The sequence below is a fragment of the Oncorhynchus clarkii genome, chromosome 27 (genome assembly GCF_045791955.1).
Source record: "Oncorhynchus clarkii lewisi isolate Uvic-CL-2024 chromosome 27, UVic_Ocla_1.0, whole genome shotgun sequence".
Lineage (NCBI taxonomy): Eukaryota > Metazoa > Chordata > Actinopteri > Salmoniformes > Salmonidae > Oncorhynchus > Oncorhynchus clarkii.
In genome coordinates, this window is record NC_092173.1 from 23,048,239 (window position 1) to 23,075,720 (window position 27,482).

General features: G+C 45.2%; 1 protein-coding gene across 2 annotated transcripts in view; it reads left to right on the plus strand.

Annotated features, from left to right (window-relative positions):
- LOC139386013 (cell adhesion molecule DSCAM-like) overlaps positions 1 to 27,482 on the plus strand; it is a 125,829-nt gene that overhangs the window by 77,088 nt on the left and 21,259 nt on the right. For both annotated transcript variants that reach the window (XM_071131343.1, XM_071131344.1), the window contains exons 4-11: positions 14,199 to 14,345; positions 14,560 to 14,838; positions 15,059 to 15,334; positions 16,698 to 16,994; positions 18,183 to 18,455; positions 19,801 to 20,079; positions 20,344 to 20,463; positions 22,749 to 22,928. In XM_071131343.1, the coding sequence (XP_070987444.1) occupies positions 14,199 to 14,345; positions 14,560 to 14,838; positions 15,059 to 15,334; positions 16,698 to 16,994; positions 18,183 to 18,455; positions 19,801 to 20,079; positions 20,344 to 20,463; positions 22,749 to 22,928 (1,851 nt within the window). The remainder of the gene's footprint in view (positions 1 to 14,198; positions 14,346 to 14,559; positions 14,839 to 15,058; positions 15,335 to 16,697; positions 16,995 to 18,182; positions 18,456 to 19,800; positions 20,080 to 20,343; positions 20,464 to 22,748; positions 22,929 to 27,482) is intronic.

Sequence of the window (27,482 nt, forward strand, 5' to 3'; positions counted from 1 at the left end):
AGGCGTGCGGGTGCAGGCAGGTATAGATACAATTTGTTTTTTAAGTGGTACTTAAAGTCATTGTACTACACCATTGCCCACTGGGCACACACTGGTTGAATTTCAATGACATTTTGTTGATCCAACGTGAAATAGACGTTGAATTGACGTCTGTGCCCAGTGGGAAGCCACATGGCAAGAATGATCCTATCCATAGTTTCTCTATTGAACTAGGAAACACAGTCTATGTCACCAGAGGATCCAGAACCCCTTCCCCTTAAAAAGGAGGACACACATTCTCATCTGTAAGTTGTGCCTTATTTAGCATTCTAAGTATGAGAGTCAGGAGAAATTTGATTTGTCGGGGCAAAGTGATGGTGACTGTGTGTTTCTGGAGAATGGAGGGAGAGCCAGCTCCTTCAGATCAGCAGGGCTGGGAAGGGAACGTGTGGAGCTGAGCTGGGCTGGGAAGGGAATGTGTGGAGCTGGGCTAGGTTGGGCTGGGAAGGGAACGTATGAAGCTGGGCTGGGCTGGGAAGGGAACGTGTGAAGCTGGGCTGGGCTGAGCTGGGCTGGGCTGGGAAGGGAACGTGTGAAGCTGGGCCGGACAGGGCTGGGCTGGAAAGGGAACGTGTGGAGCTGAGCTGGGCTGGGAAGGGAACGTGTGAAGCTGGGCTGGGCTGATCTGGGCTGGGCTGGGAAGGGAACGTGTGAAGCTGAGCTGGGCTGGGCTGGGAAGGGAATGTGTGGAGCTGAGCTGGGCTGGGCTGGGAAGGGAACGTGTGGAGCTGGGCTGGGCTGGGCTGGGAAGGGAAGGGAACGTGTGGAGCTGAGCTGGGCTGGGAAGGGAACGTGTGAAGCTGGGCTGGGCTGGGCTGGGAAGGGATCGTGTGGAGATGGGTTGATCTTGACTGGGCTGGGAGGGGAACATGTGGGGCTGAGCTGGGAAGGGAATGTGTGATGCTGGGCTGAGCTGGCCTGAGCTGGGAAGGGAACGTGTGGAGCTGAGCTGGACAGGGCTGGGCTGGGAAGGGAACGTGTGAAGCTGGGCTGAGCTGGGCTGGACTGGGAAGGGAACGTGTGAAGCTGTGCTGGGCTGGGCAGGGTTGGGCTGGGAAGGGAAGGGAATGTGTGAAGCTGGGCTGGGTTGGGAAGGGAACGTGCGGAGCTGGGCAGGGCTGTGCTGGGAAGAGAACCTGAGAAGATGGGCTGAGCTGGGCTGGGTTGGGAAGGGAACGTGTGGAGCTGAGCTGGACAGGGCTGGGCTGGGAAGGGAACGTGTGAAGCTGGGCTGAGCTGGGCTGGACTGGGAAGGGAACGTGTGAAGCTGTGCTGGGCTGGGCAGGGTTGGGCTGGGAAGGGAAGGGAATGTGTGAAGCTGGGCTGGGTTGGGAAGGGAACGTGCGGAGCTGGGCAGGGCTGTGCTGGGAAGAGAACCTGAGAAGATGGGCTGAGCTGGGCTGGGTTGGGCTGGGATGGGAATGTGTGAAGCTGGGCTGGGCAGGGCTGGGCTGGGAAGGGAACTTGTGGAGCTGGGCTGAGCTGGGCGGTGCTGGGAAGGGAACGTGTGGAGCTGGGCTGGGCTGGACTGGGAAGGGAATGTGTGGAGCTGGGCTGAGCAGGGTTGGGCTGTTTGCCTTCATCACAAACATCAGGCTGCCTGACTTCGCCTCAGGTTCAGAAGCTTAATGTATACATGCAAATACACACACTGAGTGTGCAAAGCATTAAGGACACCTCCTCTTTTCATGACATAGACTGACCAGGTGAATCCAGGTGTAAGCTATTACCCCTTATCAACTCCACTTCAATCAGTGTATATGAAGGGTAGGAGACAGGTTAAAGAAGGATTTTTAAGCCTTGGGACAATTGAGACAGATTGTGTATGTGTGCCATTCAGAGAGTGAAGTGCCTTTGAACGGGGTATGTGCCACTGGTTGGTGTCAATAACTATTTTGAAGGGGGGGGGGGGGGGTGTATAAGAATACTCTGTGTATAATAGTACTGTATGTCTGGAGGATCTGTTATAGACTAACATTGATAGAAGAACAGGGACAGAATATCTCTGAGTGCTGTGAAATCAGAAGCCAGATAGTGGAGAAGGAGTCCGAGGCAAGGAGAGACTAATAGAAAAAAGAGCGAGATAGGAGAGAGAAAGACAATGGATTTTCTTTCATTTTGATTTTCTGCTGCAGTCTGCTGAGCCCCTGTCTTCTCTCTAGCATCCCCTCTTCCTGCTCTCCAGTCTGTCATAACACAATAACAGAGGTCTGACAGCTTCAAAGACACTGGATGAGCATGGAGGTGCTTGGGGAGAAAATTGCTGCAGAACACAGGCAGCTCAGCGGCAAGAGAGAAAAAACATTTTGTCTCGCTCAAGATGGATTCCACTCTGAGATTGCAGGGTACCAAAGACAGAATCAAAATGGAGAACTCTAAAGGAAAAAAATAAAGGCTTTTTAGACATAATTGCTTTAGGTCTATGTTGGTGATATCAAATACTCTGATACAAATCACACAATTGTATATGTTCACTTTGACTGCACAATGTATTGTGCAATCAATATTGAATATTGAAGAAGTAAATCATACATATCATTTATGAATATCAATATGAAAGAGATCTAATTTTGCTGCAGGGGTTATTATTGATGTACTTGTTCTCTTCAAACTTAAAAGAAACGCCTGGCAATGATAAGGACATGCACACACACCTCCCTCTCTCCCTCCCTCTACGGATCTCGCTGCTGGTTGCCCGTCTCACACAATTGCATTGAAACCAGGAGCTAGAAGCTCCTTCAGGATATCAAATCCATGGACTCTGGTGTCTATTCTAACTAGGTCAACTTTTACATAAGCTGCAGACTCTTTCTCCCTCTCCTCTCCTCTCTCTTGATATTTTCACTACCAATCTACACTACATTTACACACTACCAATCTATACCAATCCCCATTATGACAAAGCAAAACCAGATTTTTAAAAAATGTTTGCAAATGCATTACAAATAAAAAACAGAAATATCACATTTACACAAGTATTCAGGCCCTTTACTCAGTACTTTGTTGAAGCGCCTTTGGCAGCGATTACAGCCTCGAGTCTTCTTGGGTATGATGCTACAAGTTTGGCACACCTGTATTTGGGGAGTTTCTCCCATTCTTCTTTGCAGATAATCTCAAGCTCTGTCAGGTTGGATGGGGAGTGTCGCTGCACAGCTATTTTCAGGTCTCTCCAGAGATGTTTGATCGGGTTCAAGTCTGGGCTCTGGCTGGACCACTCAAAGACATTCAGAGACTTGTCCCATAGCCACTCCTATATTGTCTTGACTGTGTGCTTAGGGTCGTTGTCCTGTTGGCAGGTGAATCTTCGCCTTAGTCTGAGGTCCTGAGCACCCTGGAGCAGGTTTTTATGAAGGATCTCTCTGTACTTTGCTCGGTTAATGTTTCCCTCGATCCTGTGTAGTCTCCCAGTCCCTGCCAGTGAAAAACGTCCCCTCAGCATGGTGCTGCTGCCACCACCATGCTTCACTATAGGGATGGTGCCAGGCTTCCTCCAGGCATGACGCTTTGCATTCAGACCAAAGAGTTCAATCTTGGTTTCATCAGACCAGAGAATCTTGTTTCTCATGGTCTGAGAGTCTTTAGGTGCCTTTTAGAAAACTTGAAGCGGGCTGTCATGTGCCTTTTACTGAGGAGTGGCTTCACTCTGGTCACTCTTCCATAAAGGCCTGATTGGTGGAGTGCTGCAGAGATGGTTGTCCTTCTGGAATGTTCTCCCATCTCCACACAGGAGCTCTGGAGCTCTGTCAGAGTGACCATCGGGTACTTGGTCATCTCCCTGAGCAAGGCCCTTCTCCTCTGATTGCTCAGTTTGGCCGGGCAACCAGCTCTAGGAAGAGTCTTTGTGGTTCCACACATTTAAACTCAGTTTTTCACAATTCCTGACATTTAATCATTAAAAAAATTACCTGTCTTAGGTCAGTTAGGATCACCACTTTATTTTAAGAATGGGAAATGTCAGAATAATAGTACAGGGAATTATTTATTTCAGCTTTTGTTTCTTTCATCACATTCCCATTGGATCAGAAGTGTACATACACTTAATTAGTATTTGGTAGCATTGCCTTTAAATTGTTTAACTTTTGTCAAACATTTCGGGTAGTCTTCCACAAGCTTCCCACAATAAGTTGGGTGAATTTTGGCTGATTCCTCCTGACAGAACTGGTGTAACTGAGTCAGATTTGTAGGCCTCCTTGCTCGCACACGCTTTTTCAGTTCTGCCCACAAATTTTCTATAGGATTGAGGTCAGGACTTTGTGTTGGCCACTCCAGTACCTTGACTTTGTTGTCCTTTTTTTGGTGGTTTTGGAGGCTTCTTCCTTGCTGAGCAGCCTTTCAGGTTGTGTTGATATCGGACTCATTTTACTGTGGATATAGATACTTTTGTACCTGTTTCCTCCAGCATCTTCACAAGGCTCGTACAGTTAGGTGACCCAAACTGGGACATGCTTAACACCCCAATTTGTCCTACAATCTAAGCTAGATCCCCTCAATCTCACACAAATTATCAATGAACCTACAAGGTACAACCCCAAATCCGTAAACACGGGCACCATCATAGATATCATCCTGACCAACCTGCCCTCTAAATATACCTCTGATCTCTTCAACCAGGATCTCAGCGATCACTGCCTCATTGCCTGCATCCGTAATTGGTCTGCGGTCAAACGACCACCACTCATCACTGTCAAACGCTCTCTAAAACACTTCAGTGAGCAGGTCTTTTTAATCGACCTGGTATCCTGGAAGGATAATGACCTCATTCCGTCATTAGAGGATGCCTGGTTATTCTTTAAAAGTGCTTTCCTCACCAACTTAAACAAGCATGCCCCATTCAATTTTTTTTTAACCAGGAACAGATATAGCCCTTGGTTCACTCCAGACCTGACTGCCCTTGACCAGCACAAAAACATCCTGTGGCATACCGCATTAGCATTGAACAGCCCCTGCGATATGCAACTTTTCAGGGAAGTTAGGAACCGATATCCACAGGCAGTGAGGAAAACAATGGCTAGCTTTTTCAAACAGAAATATGCATCCTGTAGCACAAACTCCAAAAAGTTCTGGGACACTGTAAAGTCCATGGAGAATAGGAGCACCTCCTCCCAGCTGCCCACTGCACTGAGGCTAGGAAACACTGTCACCACCGATAAATCCACGATAATTGAGAATTTCAATAAGCATTTTTCTACAGCTGGCCATACTTTCCACCTGGCTACCCCTACCCCGGTCAACAGCCCTGCACCCCCCACAGCAACTTGCACGAGCCTCCCCCATTTCTCCTTCACCCAAATCCAGATAGCTGATGTTCTGAAAGAGTTGCAAAATCTGGACCCCTACAAATCAGCTGGGCTAGACAATCTGGAACCTCTCTTTCTAAAATTATCCTCCGCAATTGTTGCAACCCCTATTACTAGCCTGTTCAACCTCTCTTTCATATTGTCTGAGATCCCCAAAGATTGGAAAGCTGCCGCGGTCATCCTCCTCTTCAAAGGGGGAGACACTCTAGACCCAAACTGTTACAGACCTATATCTATCCTACCCTGCCTTTATAAGGTCTTTGAAAGCCAAGTTAACAAACAGATCACCGACCATTTCGAATCCCACCATACCTTCTCCGCTATGCAATCTGGTTTCCGAGCTGGTCTTGGGTGCGCCTCAGCCACGCTCAAGGTCCTAAACAATATCATAACCGCCATCGATAAGAGACAATACTGTGCAGCCGTATTCATCGACCTGGCCAAGGCTTTCGACTCTGTCAATCATCACATTCTTATCGGCAGACTCAACCGCCTTGGTTTCTCAAATGACTGCCTCGCCTGGTTCATCAACTACTTCTCAGATAGAGTTCAGTGTATTTAATCGGAGGGCATGTTGTCCGGAAGTCTGGCAGTCTCTATGGTGGTGCCACAGGGTTCAATTCTTGGGCCAACTTTTTTCTCTGTATACATCAATGATGTCGCTCTTGCTGCTGGTATTTCTCTGATCCACCTCTACGCAGACGACACCATTCTGTACACTTCTGGCCTTTCTTTGGACACTGTGTTAACTAACCTCCAGACAAGCTTCAATGCCATACAACTCTCATTCCGTGGCCTCCAACTGCTCTTAAATGCAAGTAAAACTAAATGCCTGCTCTTCAACCGATCGCTGCCCGCACCAGCCCGGCATCACTACTCTGGACGGTTCTGACTTAGAATATGTGGACAATTACAAATACCTAGGTGTCTGGTTAAACTCTCCTTCCAGACTCACATTAAGCATCTCCAATCAAAAATGAAATCTAGAATCGTCTTTCTATTTCACAACAAAGCGTCCTTCACTCATGCTGCCAAACATACCCTCGTAAAACTGAATATCTTACCGATCCTTGACTTCGGCGATGTCATTTACAAAATAGCCTCCAACACTCTACTCAGCAAATTGGATGCAGTCTATTACAGTGCCATCCGTTTTATCACCAAAGCCCCATATACTACCTACCACTGTAACCTGTATGTTCTCGTTGGCTGGCCCTCGCTTCATATTCATCGCCAAACCCACTGGCTCCAGGTCATCTATAAGTCTTTGCTAGCCTCTAGTGACTCCCCATCCCGCATGCAGGAGCGTAATCATCGCCTGACACTAATTAGCATAACGCAACGGACATAAATATCCCTAGAAAATATTCCTATTCATGAAAATCACAAATGAAATATATTGAGACACAGCTTAGCCTTTTGTTAATCACCCTGTCATCTCAGATTTTCAAAATATGCTTTACAGCCAAAGCTAGACAAGCATTTGTGTAAGTTTATTGATAGCCTAGCATAGCATTTTGTCCAGCTAGCAGCAGGTAACTTGGTCACGGAAATCAGAAAAGCAATCAAATTAAATCGTTTACCTTTGATGAGCTTCGGAAGTTTTCACTCACGAGACTCCCAGTTAGATAGCAAATGTTCATTTTTCCAGAAATATTATTTTTGTAGGCGAAATAGCTCCGTTTGTTCTTCACGTTTGGCTGAGAAATCGCCGGGAAATTGCAGTCACGAAAACGGCTAAAAATATTCAAAATTAGCTCCATAATATTGACAGAAACATGGCAAACTTTGTTTATAATCAATCCTCAAGGTGTTTTTCAAATATCTATTCGATAATATATCCATCGGGACAATTCGTTTTTCAGTAGGACCGATTGGAGTAATGGCTACCTCTGTATTTTACGCGAGAATCTCTCTGGCTGCATCAGGTGACCACTCACGCAATGTAGCCGCTAACGGGTATTCTTCAACATAAATGCGTAAAACTACGTCACAATGCTGTAGACACCTTCGGGAATACGGAGAAAGAGTAATCTGGTTGATAGCCCATTCACAGCTAAATAGGGACTCATTGGAACGCAACGCTTTCAAAACATGGGGCACTTCCGAATTGGATTTTTCTCAGGCTTTCGCCTGCAACATCAGTTCTGTTCTACTCACAGACAATATTTTATCTCAGCTCTGGTCATCATAGCAGCACCCACCCGTAGAACAGGCTCCAGCAGGTATATTTCACTGGTCACCCCCAAAGCCAATTCCTCCTTTGACTGCCTTTTCTTCCAGTTCTCTGCTGCCAATGACTGGAACGAATTGCAAAAATCACTGAAGCTGGAGACCTCACTAACTTTAAGCATCAGGTGTCAAAGCAACTCACAGATCATTGCACCTGTACATAGCCCATCTGTAAATAGCCCATCCAACTACCTCATCCCCATATTGTTATTTATTTGTTTTGCTCCTTTGCACCCCAGTATCTCTGCTTGCACATTCATCTTCTGCACATCTATCACTCCAGTGTTAATTGCTAAATTGTAATTACTTCGCCACTACGGCCTATTTTTCGCCGTACCTCTCTAATCTTACCTCATTTGCACACGCTGTATATACTTTTAAAAATGTTGTGTTATTGACAGTACGTTTGTTTATTCCATGTGTAACTCTGTGCTGTTATTTGTGTCGCACTGCTTTGCTTCATCTTGGCCAGGTCCTAGTTGTAAATGAGAACTTGTTCTCAACTGGCCTACCTGTTGTTCTGGGATTGATTTGCAATTTTCGCACCAAAGTACGTTCATCTCTAGGAGACAGAACGCGTCTCCTTCCTGACAGGTATGACGGCCATGGTCCCATGGTGTTTATGCTTGCGTACTATTGTTTGTACAGATGAACGTGGTACCTTCAGGCATTTGGAAATTGCTCCCAAGGATGAACCAGACTTGTGGAGGTCTACAATGTTTTGGCTGATTTATTTTGATTTTCCCATGATGTCAAGCAAAGAGGCACTGAGTTTGAGAGTTTGAGAGTAGGCCTTGAAATACATCCACAGGTACACCTCCAATTGACTCAAATCATGTCAATTAACCTATCAGAAAAGCCATTACATAATTTTTGGGAATTTTCCAAGCTGTTTAAATGCACAGTCAACTTAGTGTATGTCAACTTATGACCCACTGGAATTGTGAATAAGTTAAATAATCTGTCTGTAAAAATGACTTGTGTCATGCACAAAGTAGATGTCCTAACCGACTTGCCAAAACTATAATTTGTTAACAAGAAATTTGTGGAGTGGTTGAAAAACGAGTTTTAATGACTCCAACCTAAGTGTATATAAACTTCCGACTTCAGCTGTAAGTAAGTATGATGGAGGCCACTGTGTTCTTGGGGACCTTCAATGCTGCAGACATTTTTGGTACCTTTCCCCAGATCCATGCCTCGACACAATCCTGCCTCGGAGCTCCACGAACAATTCCTTCGACCTCCTATCTTGGTTTCTGACATGCATTGTCATCTGTGGGACCTTATATAGACAGGTGTGTGTCTTTCCAAATCATGTCCAATCAATTGAATTTACCACATTTGGACTCCAATCAAGTTGTAGAAACATCTCAAGGATGATCAATGGAAACAGGATGCACCTGAGCTCAATTTCTAGTCTCATAGCAAAGGGTCTGAATACTTATGTAAAAAAGGTATCTGTTTTTTATGTTTTATAAATTTACAGAAATGTCTAAAAACCTGTTTGCGCTTTGTCATAATGGTGTATTGTCTGTAGATTGATGAGGATTTTTTTTTTTAAATCCATTTGATAAAAAAGCTGTAATGTAACAAAATGTGGAAAGGTCAAGGGGTCTGAACACTTTCTGAAGGCACTGTATTTGTAATTATTTATTAATATAAACAATAGATATTGAATTAATGATTAAATATGCCCATATTAAATTTAGGTTTTTCCGGTCCTTTTGTATATTTGACCAATTGGTAACTTTGTAAAAAAAAACACATACTGTTCCTATGCTTGACGTGTCATTGATTCTCTGTACATTTCAGGCCACATGGGGCCTGTAAGCATGACGTTTTACAGTCTATTTTGATCAGGCTTTATCTAAAGACATCCTCCTCGTTGTCAGAGACAAGGCACATCCCTGCTACTATAGCTGGTTTTAACTGAAGCTGCCCCTGGCTGGTGTACCTTGGGACCTAAATGCTCACTAAGCTGTCTCTGTCGTAGCATGCTCGCCAAAACACAGTGAAGACAATCTCTCTAAATTGCTTTTTCGATCAGTTTTGACATCAATCTGCTCTCATGGGGATAACGCATGGTTGCAAGAGGAAGGTATCATTCCTTATGGATGTTGACAACCCCACTCAGTCGGGTTTGATCCCCAGAATTAACATAATATTACTGCACAGACTGAACTGCTGGTGACACCCAAAGAGGATTTGGTTGCTGAAGCAGAGGTTCAGACCAGATAGATTACTGGAGCTAGGGAGGACAGAGGTCAAATGTGAAGGTTATTTCAGGTAAAAGGTCTTGGTATGATGTGTTCAAGGATATGCACTACATGACCAAAAGCATGTGGACACCTGCTTGTGGAACATCTCATTCTAAAATCATGGGCATTAGTATAGAGTTGGGCCCCCCTTTGCTGCTATAACAGCCTCCAACTCTTCTGGGAGGCTTTCCACTAAATGTTGGAACATTGCTGCAGGGACTTGCTTCCATTCAGCCACAAGTGCATTAGTGAGGTCGTCACTGATGTTTGGGCAATTAGGCCTGGCTCGCAGTCGGAAGTTCTTCCACACCGATCTCGACAAACAATTTCTGTATGGACCTCGCTTTTTGTACGAGGCCATTGTCATGCTGAACCAGGAAAGGGCCTTTCCCAAACTGTTGCCTCAAAGTTGGAAGCGCAGAATTGTTTAGAATGTCATTGTATGCTGTTGCGTTAAAACTTCTTAGGGATAGGCGTCCCGTCAATGGGATAGTTGTAAATCATGCGGCGCCTTCTGTCACCATCGCAGATTTTAGAGAAACAACAAATGTCGGTACATATGTTTTATATCGGCTGAAAGCTTAATTTCTTGTTAATATAACTGCACTGTCTAATTTACAGTAGCTATTACTGCGAACAAATGCCATGCTATTGTTTGAGGAGAGCTCCTTACAACAAAACACTTTTTTCACCGCGATAGGTTTGATAAATTCCCCTCTGAAGGTGAAATGTGTACTTACATTCTGAAATCTTGCTCTGATTTATCATCCAAATGGTCCCAGAGATAACATGAAGTGTCGTTTTGTTAGACAAAATCCTTTTTCATATCTTAAAAAGGTTCATATAGTATGAACAATCGATTTTGTATTTCCACTCGTTCTATTTGCAAAGAAAGGAATCTGTGAAAATCTAACCCTAAACGTTGTTTCAACCAGTCAAATCACGTCCGTTTGTATTCGTCAGAGATCCTAGAACGTAACAAGACTTCACTATATCATAAGGGGTGTAGTATATCCTATAGAACACCATGTTTGATCAGAGGGCGACGCCTTCATGGCATGCCGATGACGTGGGCGGTCTTCACTTGAACGACTCGGGTCCAATCGGGGTCAAACAAAGATAGCTAGATAGCCAATGAGACCCTGTATCTGTCGTAAAATGTAGCTACTAACCTTGTATGAAGGCATGCCTTTTCCTTTTGGACAAAAATTATAAGAATATTCAGAGTTATGAAGTTATGAAAACTGGTTGTTTTGCAAATGTTGAATTAATAATATGGCTACTAATACTGGAAAAGCTAAATAAAAGTCCAAATATATAGATTTGACGATATTCTGACATAAAAATGTAATATGAATGCAAATGTCTCCTCCACGATTTGCCCAAATGTACCTGGGTGACTTCACACTAAATGGCATGTAGTTCGCTTTTACTTTAAGTTATCCGTCTGAAACTTTTCACACACACTGCTGCCATCTTGTGGACAACATAGGAATTACAACCAGAGTGATGGCTGGAACTGGGTCCTTTCTGTTGCATTTCAAAGATGGTGGTAGAAAAAAACTGTTGTTTTTTTCTTTGTATTTTCTTCTACCAGATTTATTGTGTTATATTCTCCTACATTCAATTCAAATTTCCACAAACTTCAAAGTGTTTCCTTTTAAATGGTACTAATAATTGCTTCAGGGCTTGAGCTACAGGCAGTTAGATTAGGGTATGTCATTTAGGCAAAAATTGAAAAAAAGCCGGCTATCCCTAGATTTCCCATCATAAGAACTAAGGGGCCTAGCCCAAACTATAAAAAAGAGCCCCAGACCCTTATTCTTGCTCCACCAAACTTTACAGTTGGCACTATATATTGGGCCAGGTAGAGTAATGCTGGCATCTTCCAAACCCAGATTAGTCCATCGGACTGCCATGTGGTGAAGAGTGATTCATCACTCCAGTAAAGGCATTTTCACAGCTCCAGAGTCCAATGGTGGCGGCTTTACTCCACTCCAGCCTATACTTGGCATTGCACATGGTGGTCTTAGGCTTGTGTGCGGCTGCTCAGCCATGAAAACCCATTTCATGAAGCTCCCGACGAAGAGTTATTGTGCTGATGTTGCTTCAAGAGGTAGTTTGGAACTTGGTAGTGAGTGTTGCAACTGAGGACAGACGATTTTTACGCGCTACACGCTTCAGCACTCGCTGGTCCCGTTCTGTGAGCTTGTGTGACCTAGCACTTTGCGGCTGAGCCGTTGTTGCCCCTAGACATTTCCACTTCACAATAACAGCTGTTACAGTTGACAGGGGCAGCTCTAGCAGGGCCGAAATTTGATCAACTGACTTGTTGGGAAGTCACTGAAAGTCACTGAGCTCTTCAGTACAACCATTCTACTGCCAATGTTTGTCTAAGGTGATTGCATGGCTGTGTGCTCGATTTTATACACCTGTCAGCAACAGGTATGGCAGAAATAGCCGAATTCACTCATTTGAAGGGGTGTCCTTATACTTTTGTATATACAGTGCATTTGGAAAGTATTCAGACCCCTTGACTTTTTCCACATTTTGTTACATCACAGCCTTATTCTAAAACATTGTTTAATTTAAATTTCCCTCCTCAATCTACACACAGTACCCCATAATGACAAAGCAGAAACAGATTTTTAGACATTTTTGCAAATGTATAACAAATAAAAAACTGAAGTATCACATTTACATAAGTATTCAGGCTCTTTACTCAGTACTTTGTTGAAGCATCTTTGGCAGTGATTACAGCCTTGAGTCTTATTGGGTACGATGCTACAAGCTTGGCACACCTGTATTTGGGGAGCTTCTCCCATTCTTTACACATCCGCTCAAGCTCTGTCAGGTTGGATGGGGAGCGTCGCTGCACAGATATTTTCAGGTCTCTCCAGAGATGTTCGATCATGTTTAAGTCCAGGCTCTGGCTAGGCAACTCAAGGAAATTCAGAGACTTATCCCGAAGCCACTCCTGCGTTGTCTTTTCTCTTTGCTTAGGGTCATTGTCCTATTTGAAGGTGAACCTTTACCCCAGTCTGATGTCCTGAGCGCTCTAGAGCATGTTTTCATCAAGGATCTCTCTGTACTTCGCTCCCTCAATCCTGACTAGTCTCCCAGTCTCTGCCGCTGAAAAACATTCCCTGACCATGATGCTGCCACCTCCATACTTCACAGTAGGGATGGTTCCATGTTTCCTCCAGATGTGACGCTTGGCATTCAGGCCAAAGAGTAAAATCTTGGTTTCATCAAACCAGACAATCTTTAGGTTCCTTTTGGCAAACTCCATGTGCCTCTTCCTGAAGAGTGGCTTCCGTCTGGCCACTGTACCATAAAGACCTGATTGGTGGAGTGCTGCAGAGATGGTTGTCCTTCTGGAAGGTTCTCCCATCTCCATAGAGCAGGGCTATCCAAACCTATTCCTGGAGAGCTACGCTCCTGTAGGTTTTCACTCCAACCCCAGTGGTAACCAACCTGATTCAGCTTTTCAATCAGTTAATTATTACAATCAGGTGTGCTAGATGAGGGATGGAGTAAAAACCTACAGGACTGTAGCTCTCCAGGAATAGGGTTGGACAGCCCTGTCATAGAGGAAGTCTGGAGCTCTTTCAGAGTGACCATTGGGTTCTTGGTTACCTCCCTGGCCAATGCCCTTCTCCCCCGATTGCTCAGTTTGGCCGGGTGGCCACCTCTAGGAAGAGTCTTGGTGGTTCCGAACTTCTTCCATTTAAGAATGATGGAGGCCACTGTGTTCTTGGGGACATTCAATACTGCATTGTTTGGTACCCTTCCCTTGATCTGTGCCTCGACACAATCCTGTCTCAGAGCTCTACGGACAATTCCTCCGACCTCATGGCTTGGTTTTTGCTCTAACATGCACTGTCAACTGTGGGACCTTATATGGACAGGTGTGTGCCTTTCCAAATCATGTCCAATCAGTTGAATTTACCACAGATGGACTCCAATCAAGTTGTAGAAACATCTCAAGGATGATCAGTGGAAACAGGATGCATCTGATCTCATAGCAAAGGGTCTGAATACATACGTAAATAAGGTATTTCTGTTTGAATTTTTAATACATTTGGAAAAATGTCTTTAAACCTGTTTTTGCTTTGTCATTATGGTGTATTGTGTAAAGTCTGTAACGTAACAAAATGTCTAAAAAGTCAAGGGGTCTGAATACTTTCCAAATGCACTGTACAGTGTATACTATATATATTAGATCATTCATGTTTGTGAATGCCATGGATTATGCAGGACCAGGTGTATTTTCTAACTGGATGGATAGTTTCCTATTGAGCTGATTGGCCAGACGACCTCCTGTATTTTTTTATGTGAATAACCCCTCCTCTCTCTTTTTCTCTTCTAGGACCTAGATTTCTCATCACAACCACAGGAGCCTTGTATATTCTGGATGTCCAGAATGAGGATGGATTGTATAACTACCGCTGCACCACACGGCATCGCTACACGGGCGAGACCAGGCAAAGCAACAGCGCACGGCTTTTTGTGTCAGGTCAGTCTATGGTGCCCTAAATACCTTAAATAACGGTACTCCAGAAACATCTAGATTTCTGTACAGTACACAATGTTGCAGTAATACATCAGAAACTTCTGCATCTTCATATATTGCAATGTCCACAACACAGTGAATGCTATCGTAACACTATCTCTTCTAATAGTGAACTCTATTCTTATCATAACATATTCTCTCTATTATCTCTCATAAGATCCCACTAACTCAGAGCCGGGGATTCTGGATGGCTTTGACCGTCGGGAGGTCATGGCGTCCCATCGGGTAGAGCTGCCCTGTAAGGCGTCGGGCCATCCCATGCCAAAGTACCGCTGGCTGAAGGACAACAGCCCCCTGGAGCCCGACACACGTTTCCACCAGAGTGTCACGGGCTTGCTGATAGAGAGCGCCCAGCCCACCGACTCTGGCACCTACGTGTGTGAGGTGTGGAACAGCTATGGCAACGCTGAGGTGGTGGGCCGGCTGCTTGTCAAACGTGAGTCCAAACACCACATCACACTCACACATCAGGAGCTATCCCAGCCTGGGTACCATGATGTCTCTGCGTTAGCTGCTATAGCCCTGTCACTTTGTTTACCTATTTGTTTGATAATGTTCACACAACAAAATATTTATTTCACGGTATAACAATATCATAGGCCTCCAGTTTGGTTTGTGGTTTTTGATGTGTGTTCTGTGTTTTCTCTGGTGTCCAGAGCCCCTGAAGGCAGTGGTCAGCCCACGAAAGGTGAAGGGCAGCGTGGGGAGTAAGGTGTCCTTGCATTGCAGTGTCAGTGGCTCGGATGAGTACGAGCTGTCGTGGTACCGTAACGGAGAGATCATCTACCCCGGCAACAGCGTGCGGATCACAGGCATCAGCAGGGAGAACCTGATCATGGAGGGCATGGCCAAGAGCGACGGAGGGGCCTACCAATGTTTCGCCAGGAAGAACAAAATGTCCGCTCAGGATTTTGTTCCGGTCATCTTGGAGGGTGAGATACAGTAGTGGTTTCTTATAAAGATCAATGTTGCTATGGCAGTTATTGGATATATTTATGATGTTGTAACAAGACAGTGGTTAGAATATATTACTATGTGTTTTTTTTCCATGTGTACTGTACCGCTTGGCAGTTGACTGTAGCATGAGCGTTCACAGTTTTATGTTGTGTGCAGGGGCGCAACTTTTGTGTTAGAAGTGGGGGGGAGGCCTCCCGGGTGGCGCAGTGGCGAAGGGCGCTGTACTGCTGCGCCAGCTGTGCCACCAGAGACTCTGGGTTCACGCCCAGGCTCTGTCGTAACCGGCCGCAACCGGGAGGTCCGTGGGGCGACGCACAATTGGCCTAGCGTCGTCCGGGTTAGGGAGGGTTTGGCCGGTATGGAAATCCTTGTCTCATCGCGCACCAGCGACTCCTGTGGTGGGCCGGGCGCAGTGTGCGCCAACCAAGGTTGCCAGGTGCACGGTGTTTCCTCCGACACATTGGTGCGGCTGGCTTCCGGGTTGGATGGCGCTGTGTTAAGAAGCAGTGCGGCTTGGTTTGGTTGTGTATCGGAGGACGTATGACTTTCAACCTTCGACTCTCCAAAGCCCGTACGGGAGTTGTAGCGATGAGACAAGATAGTAGCTACTAAACAAATGGATACCACGAAATTGGGGAGAAAAAGGGGTAAAATATTTTTTTTTTAAATAAAATAAAAAAGAGGTGGGGGGGACATAATTATTATTACATTTTTTTATCCAGTCAGATAAACACAGCCTACCTGACCACTCTGTCTGCATAGTCCTAAAGCACACCATTGCCTTGTTTTGTGTCACATTCAAATGATAAAACTGGGGGGGACAAAAATGCAATTTCAGAATGTACATGTCCCCGCTGTACCCAGTGAACGTTTCACCCCTGGTTGTGTGTATGTGTTGTCTCCATGTATGTTTAGTAGCACCAGCAGTGACTTAGCACAAAGGGATTTTGGCCCTGGATCGATGCAGGGCCTGTGTTAATGCGTTGTGTTGTGCTGCTGCAGAGCAGCCAGTGTCATTAGGGCTACTATCCCAGTCAGCTTTAAACTGCTTACCTGAGCCTGGTTGCTTGGGCAACTGTCTCGCGTGGCCACAGAACTGTATAAGGAGGATATTGATCATCTATAATGATGTAGAACATACCAGGGTTAGCAGATAGCAACAGCAGGCCACTCTAAAATAAAGCTGTTTTTTATTTGGCCAAGACTGCCCCCAATAATGGCAGACAAAGAAAAAAGGTAGGTGTACAGGTTTGAGTGACAGATGAACGATATTCTATTGCTGCTTTTGTTCAGTCTTATTAACCATTACTCATGGTCTCCCTTTCTCTCCCCTTTCAGACGGCACTCCGAAGATTCTGTCCTCCTTCAGTGAGAAGGTGGTCAACCCCAACGAACCGGTCTTCCTGGTGTGTAACGTCAAAGGCACTCCCCCTCCCTCCTGCACCTGGAACCTGGACGACGACCCGGTCATCAAGGACAACCACCACCACCCCGGCCACTACGAGACTAACGAGGGCCACGTGGTCAGCCAGCTGAACATCACTCACACTAAGGAGGTGGACGGAGGGGTGTATCGCTGCACCTGCAGGAACTCGGCCGGGGCAGTCTACCACCAGGCTCGAATAAACGTAAGAGGTGCTTGTCAGATCAGCTCCTCCAAAACAACAAAAACATACACCTAACTCATGTTTGTTTGGTTTCCAAATTCAATGCCTGTTTCTTTTAGGTTTTTGTTGTATTCTCTCTCCTTTGTAAAGTGCCTACAGATTCCTAACCTTTTTTAGTTTTTACTCATTTTCAGATTTATTTTGTCTTTCTTTCTTTCTTTCTCTTTGCTCCCTTTATTCCTCAGTTGCAGCTTTTGGACTCCATTGTTTAGTTTCCCCTAATTTCTTTCACTTTCAGTGTTTTTTTTTTTTATCCCTGTGTGAATCTCTCATCACATCGTCCCTCTATGCTCTTAGTGTGATTGTGATACTCCAGGTCTTTTTCTTTTTCTATCCCAACACTGCTTGTAGTCACCCATATCTTGTTGGCCTGTTTGCATGTCAGTCCCTCATACTGTCAATAACAATGCCAGGTCACAACCACCCATGTTCTGTTAGTGTGTGTTTGTGTGTATTGTGTGTATGATCCATCCATAACATGTCTGTTCTATTGACTGTGTCTTATTTGTTGAACATAATACCTCTCTTCTTGTCTTTAATAGTAATCTGATCCTCTACACAGATCACTGTTGCTGAGATGATTCCCGTCAGCTGATTTGCACTGCTGTTCCATGTGTAGATGTTTGAACACAGTTGACCAATTTATTATTATTTTCTTTGTAGGCCTTACTGACAGGCAGGTTTTCAGTCCAGTGTGGTGTATCCTGTAGTTACAACTGTTGAGGTTAACTTTGTTTCTAGGCTGGTGGTGGTTTTATCTTTAGACTGCAAAAGGGAATATAGTTCTCGCTCTTTTGTTTCCTTAGTTAGTTTTTACTTATTATGTTGTGGCTGAATGTATAGATTATTTATTCAGACAAGACTATTAGTTTCAAGTGGCTCTTGGATTTGTAATTCAGTTAACTCATACAGTGAATATTGCCCACTAAAGTGTTCTGTCTTTCAGCTGTCAGCCAACACTACCTTGTCCTTGTCTAATATGGTCCTGATTTCACAGCCCTCTCTTCAGAGTCTACCATGAGGTCCTGTGGTAAAAACTAACACATTTGGGTGTGCTGTCAATACATACGGCTTGGTGTTGCTGACTGTCATGTCACAATCCCCTCACCCATAAATGTGTTTATAGAGAGCTCTCTCTCCCTCTCTGTATTTTTAGGGGCTGCCAGCATCCGTCCAATGAAAAACATCACGGCCATCGCAGGGCGGGACGCGTACGTCCACTGTCGCGTTATTGGCTACCCATATTATTCCATCAAGTGGTATAAGAACTCCCACCTGCTCCCCTTCAACCACAGGCAGAGGGCCTTTGAGAACAACGGCACTCTGAAGCTGTCTAACGTGCAGGAGCTGGACCAGGGAGAGTACAATTGCAGGGTATTGGTCAAACCTCACCAAGAGACCAATCAGAGTGTCCATCTCAGTGTCAAAGGTAGGAAGAGCCTGTCTCCCTGACTCATGCACTGTGACAGTACACAGTAAACACACTAGCATACCACACTTGGGTAAGTGTAAAGGACGTCATGCTGCTTGCTTAGCGAGTTCCTCTTCCTCTTGATTTGGCCCACACCTGGCGCAAACTCCTGACCTCTGCCATGCTAGCACACACGATCACCCTCCTGAAGTTTCTTACCAGTCGGCACCACATGAAAAGCTAGCTATTCATTGGCGCAAGTGAGGACACTGCAGGCCGAGGAGTAAGTTTCACACATCTCCATGTGATACATAAGCATTCTAAGAGGTATGAGAGTGTGGACAGTAGAACATGGCAAAGCTGTAGGCAGAGATAGGAAGTGACCTCGCAGGTCATACTCCCATTGGCCTTCACATCACATTGTGTAACATAAGCTACAGTAACACATTCACCACTGCTACGACTGCACTGCTATGGGATGTGAGACTAAGCTAGGGTCATTAGTATGACTGCACGTACAGTAGCGATTGAGTTTAATTACCAGAGGCCCAAGAATACCTAATGGTAACGTTAACAAGTGATTCCCCACGCCTCATATCCATGTCATGAAGGATGCAGCCACTGCTTAACTTAAGACATTTCCATAAGATGAGCCTGGGGGGGGCGGGGGAAAAGGGTGACCACATGATATAAAGCAACACTTCCCCGCTACAAGTACCTTAGTTAATTTGCTCTGCTTATGCTTCAAATTCTGAAAGCGGCTGGTGAGATCCCAGGAGTCCATTATCCCTACTTTGTTGTGAATTAAATCAGTGCGGAAGTGCTGCTTATTTTAATGTCATTTTAACTTGTTGATTCTCAAATATGGCTGACTTGCGAGATGGCTGGAGAGTCCCCTGAGAAGGTGCAACAGTGGACTTACTGAGGAGCATCTCACATCTAGGTCATTATCTAGTCTAGCATGAGGCCTGATTCTCCAATAATTTGTTTAACATGGTGGTTTTTCCCTACTTGAGGATCGTTAGGTTTTCCTTTGATCTCTTCTTTCTAGACAGACATGGCATGAATCGCCAAAATACAGAATCACCCCTTCAACTGTTTCTGGAATAGTACACCTGTGCTTGGTACTGTTTGCTCTGACTCAGAGTACAGAATGTTCGGCTAGACAGGAGGAATGACTAAGGTGGAATTATGTGATGATTCACTCTCAGTCCTTTTGAGTTTAGAGTCTAAACAATGATTTCCAAGGACCAAAGGGATTGATAGAAGATTGAAGTATGACACATAGGAGATTGGACCGGTATAGTGTATTGTCTCTCAGCCTAATGTGGTTATGGTCATCTCTCCCCCTCTTCCCTTCCAGTTCCACCATACATCCAGCCCTTTGCATTCCAGCGGTTCTCCATTGGCCAGCGTGTCTTCATCCCCTGCGTAGTAATGTCAGGTGACCAGCCCCTGGACATCACATGGCAGAAAGACGGGCGGCCAATACCTGCCAGTCTGGGGGTCACCATTGACAACATAGAGTTCACCAGCTCACTGCGGATCTCCAACCTGTCCCCAGACCACAACGGAAACTACACCTGCATTGCACGCAACGAGGCTGCAGCCGTTGAGCACCAGAGTCAGCTCATTGTCAGGGGTGAGAGGAGGCTAGCACATTGTTCCTCTGTCTCCGTCACTGCTTCTAGATGTATCTCTCTTAGGCTCCCTCCTCTCACTCCCTGACTCTCTCCGTTTCTGTTTGTTTCTCTGCTCCTCTCTCCGTTGCTTCGCATCTGTCTTTATACTGTATATTTCTCTCCACTGCACTCTTTTTGTCAATCTTAATCTATCTCTCATACTATCTTTCTATCTCAGAAGTACTAGTAAGTCAGTCTGTGTGTGGTTCCCTCTGCTTCTCCAGTTCCTCCCCAGTTTGTGGTGCAGCCCACAGACCAGGATGGGATCTATGGCAAAACTGTGACACTAAACTGCTCTGCTGAGGGTTATCCACGCCCCACCCTCGTATGGAAACACTCCAAAGGTAAACATAGAAGTAAATCAGGCATCAGAAGACTGTCGGTAGCATTAATTCAATGGTTATACAAACTTATTAAAGGACATTGTTTAGGGATGTAACAGCAGCTGTTTTGGATAGAGTAACTGTAGTTGTAGTTGAACGCATATGGTTTCATCCACAGCCCATGTATGATGTGGTTCAACAACTGCAGGTGGCCACATACACTTTCATGGGTCACAGGTGTACAGCCACTGTGGGTTTTTTGGTGGGGGAGCTACCAGTGAGGTGGGAGAGAGCAGGTGAATAAAGTGGCACAGCACTTGACCAGGATAGCTGAAGAGGGTACCCAGGTGTTTGCTGCTCCGTCCATAACACGGGTGAAATCTTCCCCCAATGGAGAGACGACAACTAATCCAACCAATGGTGTGGCGTGTGGGGGCAGTGTGAGGGGCATCAAAGGTGTGGGTCAGGGCCAGACTCAGCAGCCAGGCTTTGATGGGATTTGTTTTTGACTTGGGCTCCCTGGGACCGAGAGGAGATTGGGTTTGATGTGAGAGAGACGCTCCTCAATATCTTAGACGCCCTGTCTGATTAATAACGCCTGACAGAACCTTGATCCTTCGCCACGGCGATGGCAAGTGAAGACTTGGCCGGCGCCTTTATCTGAGATGTACCTCTAATTTGTAAGTGCAAGTGTCTGTGTTGCTGTATATTATGGCACTGGAGATGCTTTTTATTCTCCCAGTCAGGTGTTAGCAGAGCAGAGCAGAGCAACAGAGAGATTGAAAAGTGAATAAGGAAAGGCCAGCTGGTATTATCATAACTGCTAGCTCTCTCTGGATATGCGAAATCCATCATCCAAGAGCACGTCTTTCTCTGTCTCTCGGTCTCTCTGTCTCTCTCTCTCTCTGTCTCTCTCTCTCTCTGTCACCCTCGGTTTCTCTCTCTGTGTGTCTCTCTCTTTCTTTCTTTCTCTCTCTCTCTCTCTTTCACTTTCTGTCTCTCTCTCTATCTCTCTCTCTTCTCGTTTACAAGGCAGCAGAGTGGGAATAGTACTGCCACTTGACCCCTCGCTAACCAGAAGCACTTGACTGCATTTTTAATTAAGGACCAAAACCCACAGCTCACTAAATGTCCTTATCTTTACACGCTAACTTTAGCGCATGCTGATATCTGGCCCAGTTCAGACATATGTTTAATACTCTATGAGCGAGCCTGGATGTGTTGCTATTACTGTAACATAGGTAGACCACTTACAGCTCTGAGTGGGTTTCCATTCCCAGGCAGCTCATTGACCTGAACATTTTCAGCATTAGACATTTCCTACACTACACTAAGTCATTTTGACCTTTTTGAATGAGACTGTCCAACATTACCTCCAACAGAAACATGGATGATTATAGAAAATATACTTGTTCCCTGATATGTGAATAGTATAATGCTGTATGCTGGTATGCTGAAGTATACCTCACCACCAGAGAGATCTTTGAATACTATTTGACCTACAAAAGCGTGTACATACTAATACTAATCTTTGTGTTTCACCAAGACCAAATCAATGCTTTGGGGGTTAGGTTGTATTTACCCATTAATATATGTACAATACATTTTTCCTTCTTTGATGTGTAGATTTGTAAATGTACATGCCTACAAGTTCAGTGTTGTTCACATGAAAAATACCAAACATAGCTTACAGGCATCAAATCCTGAGAGTCAGTGGATAAATAAATCCTCACATGTAAAAACAAAGGAAAAGAAAAGTACTTTGCTGTGTAAAGGAAACTGCACAGCATTTCATTGGCTGATTCCTTGTTTCAAGGCCTCATTGCAGTCTTGTTGTTTTCTTCCTTTACAATCTGCTCTGGTGTTGAACATCTCTTTGATGATTACCCACTTTTAGTGGCTACATTCTCCACAGCAGCTGCTGAGGTTTAGGGGCAGCGTTAAGATGCATGTTTACTGTCCTTAAATCCCTAAAGCTTTGTCACTGAAGCGTTACACACTGTACAAGTTGAATAAGGATGCGCATCTGTCAATAGTCTGCACCCAAAACATGAGCTTTAAAAACAAAAACAGTAGTAGCTTTGGGTTTAAATTAGTTAGGGGAAATTGTAGAACACCACCCCCATGTGCTCTTAAGCTTACTTTGCTTATGCCATAAATACAATGGTTCCGATTAAGGATTAGAGGATATTGTAGACTTCTACATTCAAAATGTTTATAATGGTGATTTTTGAAAGGTGCTAAATGCATTTGAAATGTGTATCATTCATGACTCATGTCCCCGACCCTCCTTGTCTCCACCCCAGGTAACGGGGTTCCCCAGTTCCAGCCCATCGCCCTGAACTCTGGCTCCCGTATCCAGCTGCTGGTCAATGGCTCTCTGCTAATCAAACACGTGCTAGAGGAGGACAGCGGCTACTACCTGTGTAAGGTCAGCAACGATGTGGGAGCTGACGTTAGCAAGTCCATGTACCTCACCGTCAAAAGTAAGACTCCAAAACTACTGTAACGTTTCTTTTTGACTTCCTTGTTAGACAAACTCTGTTTGGTATTGTTGGGTGAAGCATCAAATGACAAGTATGTATTTTTATTGTATTTATTTTTATTGAACCTTTATTTAACTGTATCTTGTCTGTGAGTTTGGGTCAGAGGAAAGAAGGATAAGGGTAAAATGTTGACCCCACAGTATAGTCATTGGTACTTTGGCCATGGGGGGGTGGGGTGGTGTGACCGTGTGTTTTTTTGTTGAGCAGACTTATGTCCCCTCCATTACACGTTCAACTCTTCATTCAAGCAGAGTCTGCCATGTGGAAAAGAGAGGGAGAGAGCACAACACCACTACACCACTGTGCTCTCTCTTTATCTGGCCTGCTTTCTCTATCTCACTCTTTCACCCTGTCTGTCTGTCTGTCTGTCTGTCTGTCTGTCTGTCTGTCTCTCTCTCTTTCAGTCTGTGTGTCTGTGTCTGTGTATGATAATGATACTGTTGCCCTACTTGTACTACATTGCCTGCATCACATTTGTTATCTACTGTATGCCATCTCTCATGCCATCTCTCAATCTGTATTTCCCTGAAGTCACAGACATGTCTTGTACCACCCCATATGTTATCTACTGGTATCAGCCCTGTCCCTGGCTGCGTATTGATTTGTATTATAGTGTTCTCCTATAGCCTTGTAGACATCATGTGTGAATGACAAGAGGGAGAGGACCTGCCTTGCCAGGTCTATTTTAATCAGTACCAGCAGCAGCCAAATGTAACTAACTGTAGCATCACTAATCACTTTCTGGTTACAAAACCAACCTGAGACAGAACCAAGGCCTGGGCCATGGGCATCATTAACGTCAGTGGGACTTGGAGAGGAACTGGGATGCAGTTCAGTGACATGAGATCACTCATTAGACACTGTGTCATTCCAAAGGTTTAGAACAATGGACCTTAGGGTTGCTCAGATGGCCTATAGGCTACTGTAGTAACTGTACATTGAATTATCACACCGTTTAAACAGACACAGTCTGAGTGATGAGTCATGACATACTGAAAGAAGGACATGGTTTTGTATTGGAGTCCAGACAGTTTGTGGTGTCTCTCTCTCTGCTGTGTTGACTGGTGTGGCTGCAGCATGTGGAGTATGTTAATGACCTGGTCACCAGTCTCCTGGCACTGCCAGTCTGGCTTTGCTGCGTGGGGGAAGTATTCTCATTTGATGGTGCTCAGATGTGAGGAGAGCTTATTTTCTGTTGCTGTTCTTATCAAGCTGTTGCAGGAGCCCCCCTGCTAAGTCGCTCTCTCTGTCAGAGCCAAATGCAGCTCCCTCCTGGCATTGACTGCTACATAATAATGCAAACACACACACACACACACACACACAAACACACATAGACAGACACACACATGCAAATATGGTCAGACACGTGTGCTCCTACAGTACACACAATGCCACATTTACACACACACGTGCGCGCACACTATCTCTAACATGCATCCATTCAGATTCACATAATGTAAATAAATACACCCTCTCACACACCCTCTCACACACATCAGTAACCATACATATTACATGTACACATCATAAATTCACACAGACTTATTTTAGGTTCCATCTCATGCCTTTGTGTTTCATATACTTACTCTGATTGGTGTAAACAAGCATGAACAATCTATTTAGACAGAGTCTCTGATCATGGTGTGGCTAAGACACTGAGAAGATCAAATAAAATCAAATGTTATTTGTCACATGTGCTGAATACAACAGGTGTTCACCTTACAGTGAAGTGCTTACCTACAAACCTTTAACCAATAATGCCGTCTTAAGAAAATACAAAAAAAAAAAGTAAGAGATAAGAATAGCAAATTAAAGAGCAGCAGTAAATAACAATAGCGGGGCTATATACAGGGGGTACCGGTACAGAGTCAATGTGTGGGGGCACCTTTGTCGAGGTAATTGAGGTAATATGTACATGTAGGTAGAGTTATTAAAGTGACTATGCATAGATGATAACAGAGAGTAGCAACAGTGCTCCAGAGGGGGTGGGGGGAATGCAAATAGTCCGGGTAGCCATTTGATTAGCTGTTCAGGAGTCTTATGGCTTGGGGGTAGAAGCTATTTAGGAACCTCTTGGACCTAGACTTGGCGCTCTGGTACTGCTTGCCATGTGGTAGCAGAGAGAACAGTCTATGACTAGGGTGGATGGAGTCGATGACAATTTTTAGGGCTTTCCTCTGACACCAAACCAGGCAGTGATTCAACCCGTCAGGATCCTCTCGATGGTGCAGCTGTAAATCCTTTTGAGGATCTGAGGACCCATGCCAAATCTTTTCAGTCTCTTGAGGGGGAATAGGTTTTGTCGTGCCCTCTTCACGACTGTCTTGGTGTGCTTGGACAATATTAGTTTGTTGGTGATGTGGACGCCAAGGTACTTGAAGCTCTCAACCTGCTCCACTACAGCCCTGTTGATGAGAATGGGGACATGCTCGGTCCTCCTTTTCCTGTAGTCCACAATCATCCCCTTTGTCTTGATCAAGTTGAGGGAGAGGTTGTTGTGCTTGCACCACACGGTCAGGTCTCTGACCTCCTCCCTATAGGCTGTCTCATCGTTATCGGTGATCAGGCCTACCACTGTTGTGTCATCAGCAAACTTAATGAGGGTGTTGGAGTCGTGCATGGCCGTGCAGTCATGAGTGAACAGGGAGTACAGGAGGCTGAGCACGCACCCTTGAGGGGCCCCCGTGTTGAAGATCAGTGTGGCGGATGTGTTGTTACCTACCCTTACCACCTGGGGGCGGCCCTGTCAGGAAGTCCAGGATCCAGTTGCAGAGGGAGGTGTTTAGTCCCAGGGTCCTTAGCTTAGTGATGAGCTTTGAGGGCACTATGATGTTGAACGCTGAGCTGTACTCAATGAATAGCATTCTCACATAGGTGTTCCTTTTGTCCAGGTGGGAAAGGGCAGTGTGGAGTGCAATAGAGATCGCATCATCTGTGGATCTGTTGGGGCGGTATGCAAATTGGAGTGGGTCTAGGGTTTCTGAGATAATGGTGTTGATGTGAGCCATGACCAGCCTTTCAAAGAATTTCATGGCTACAAACGTAGCCCACTACCATGGGTCGGTAGTCATTTAGGCAGGTTTCCTTAGTGTTCTTGGGCACAGGGACTATGTTGGTCTGCTTGAAACATGTTGGTATTACAGGCAGGGAGAGGTTGAAAATGTCAGTGAAGACACTTGCCAGTTGGTCAGTGCATGCTCGAAGTACACGTCCTAGTAATCCGTCTGGCCCTGCGGCCTTGTGAATGACGAGCGTCAGACCCGGTGTAGTACGATTCGTTCTTAGTCCTGTATTGATGCTTTGCCTGTTTGATGGTTTGTCGGAGGGCATAGCAGGAATTGTTATAAGCTTCCGGGTTAGAGTCTCGCTTCTTGAAAGCGGCAACTCTACCCTTTAGCTCAGTGTGAATGTTGCCTGTAAACCATGGCTTCTGGTTGGGGTATGTACGTACATTCACTGTGGGGACGACGTCCTCGATGCACTTATTCTTAAAGCCAGTGACTTATGTGGTGTACTCCTCAATGCCATCGGAAGAATCCCAGAACATGTTGCAGTCTGTGCTAGCATCTGCTTCATCTGACCACTTTTTTATAGACCGAGTCACTGGTGATTCCTGTTTAAAAGTTTTCTTGTAAGCAGGAATATAATTATGGTCAGATTTGCCAAATGGAGGGCGAGGCAGAGCTTTGTATGCGTCTCTATGTGTGGAGTAAAGGTGGTCTAGAATTTTTTTCCCTCTGGTTGCACATTTAACATGCCGATAGAAATGAGGTAAAACGGATTCAAATTTCCCTGCTTTAAAGTCCCCGGCCACTAGGAGCGCCGCCTCTGTTTGCTTATGGCGGTATACAGCTCATTGAGTGCAGTTTTAGTGACAGCATCAGTCTGTGGTGGTATGTAGGCAGCTACGAAAAATACAGATGAAAACTCTCTAGGTAGATAGTGTGGTCTACAGCTTATCATGAGATACTCTACCTTAGGCAAGCAAAACCACGAGACTTCCTTAGATATTGTGCACCAGCTGTTGTTCACATACTGTATATGCATAGGCCCCCACCCCGTGTCTTACCAGAGGCTGCTGTTCTGTCCTGCCGATAGAGTGTATAACCCGTCAGCATTATGTTCTTAATGTCGTCGTTCAAACACGACTCGAGAAAACAAAAGATATTACAGTTTTTAACGTCCCGTTGGTAGGATATACATGCTTTCAGCTCGTCCCATTTATTTTCCAGCGATTGAACGCTAGCTAGCAGGACGGAAGGCAAGGGCAGATTAGCCACTCGTCGCCTGATCCTCGCAAGGCACCCTGATCTTTTTCCATGAAATCTCTGTTTCCTTCTCCAGCGAATCACGGGGATCTGGGCCTGGTCGGGTGTCTGTAGTAGTATATCCCTTCCGTCCGACTCATTAAAAAATAACTATTTGTCCATTTTGAGGTGAGCAATCACAGTTCTGATGTCCAGAAGCTCTTTTCGGTCATAAGAGACGGTA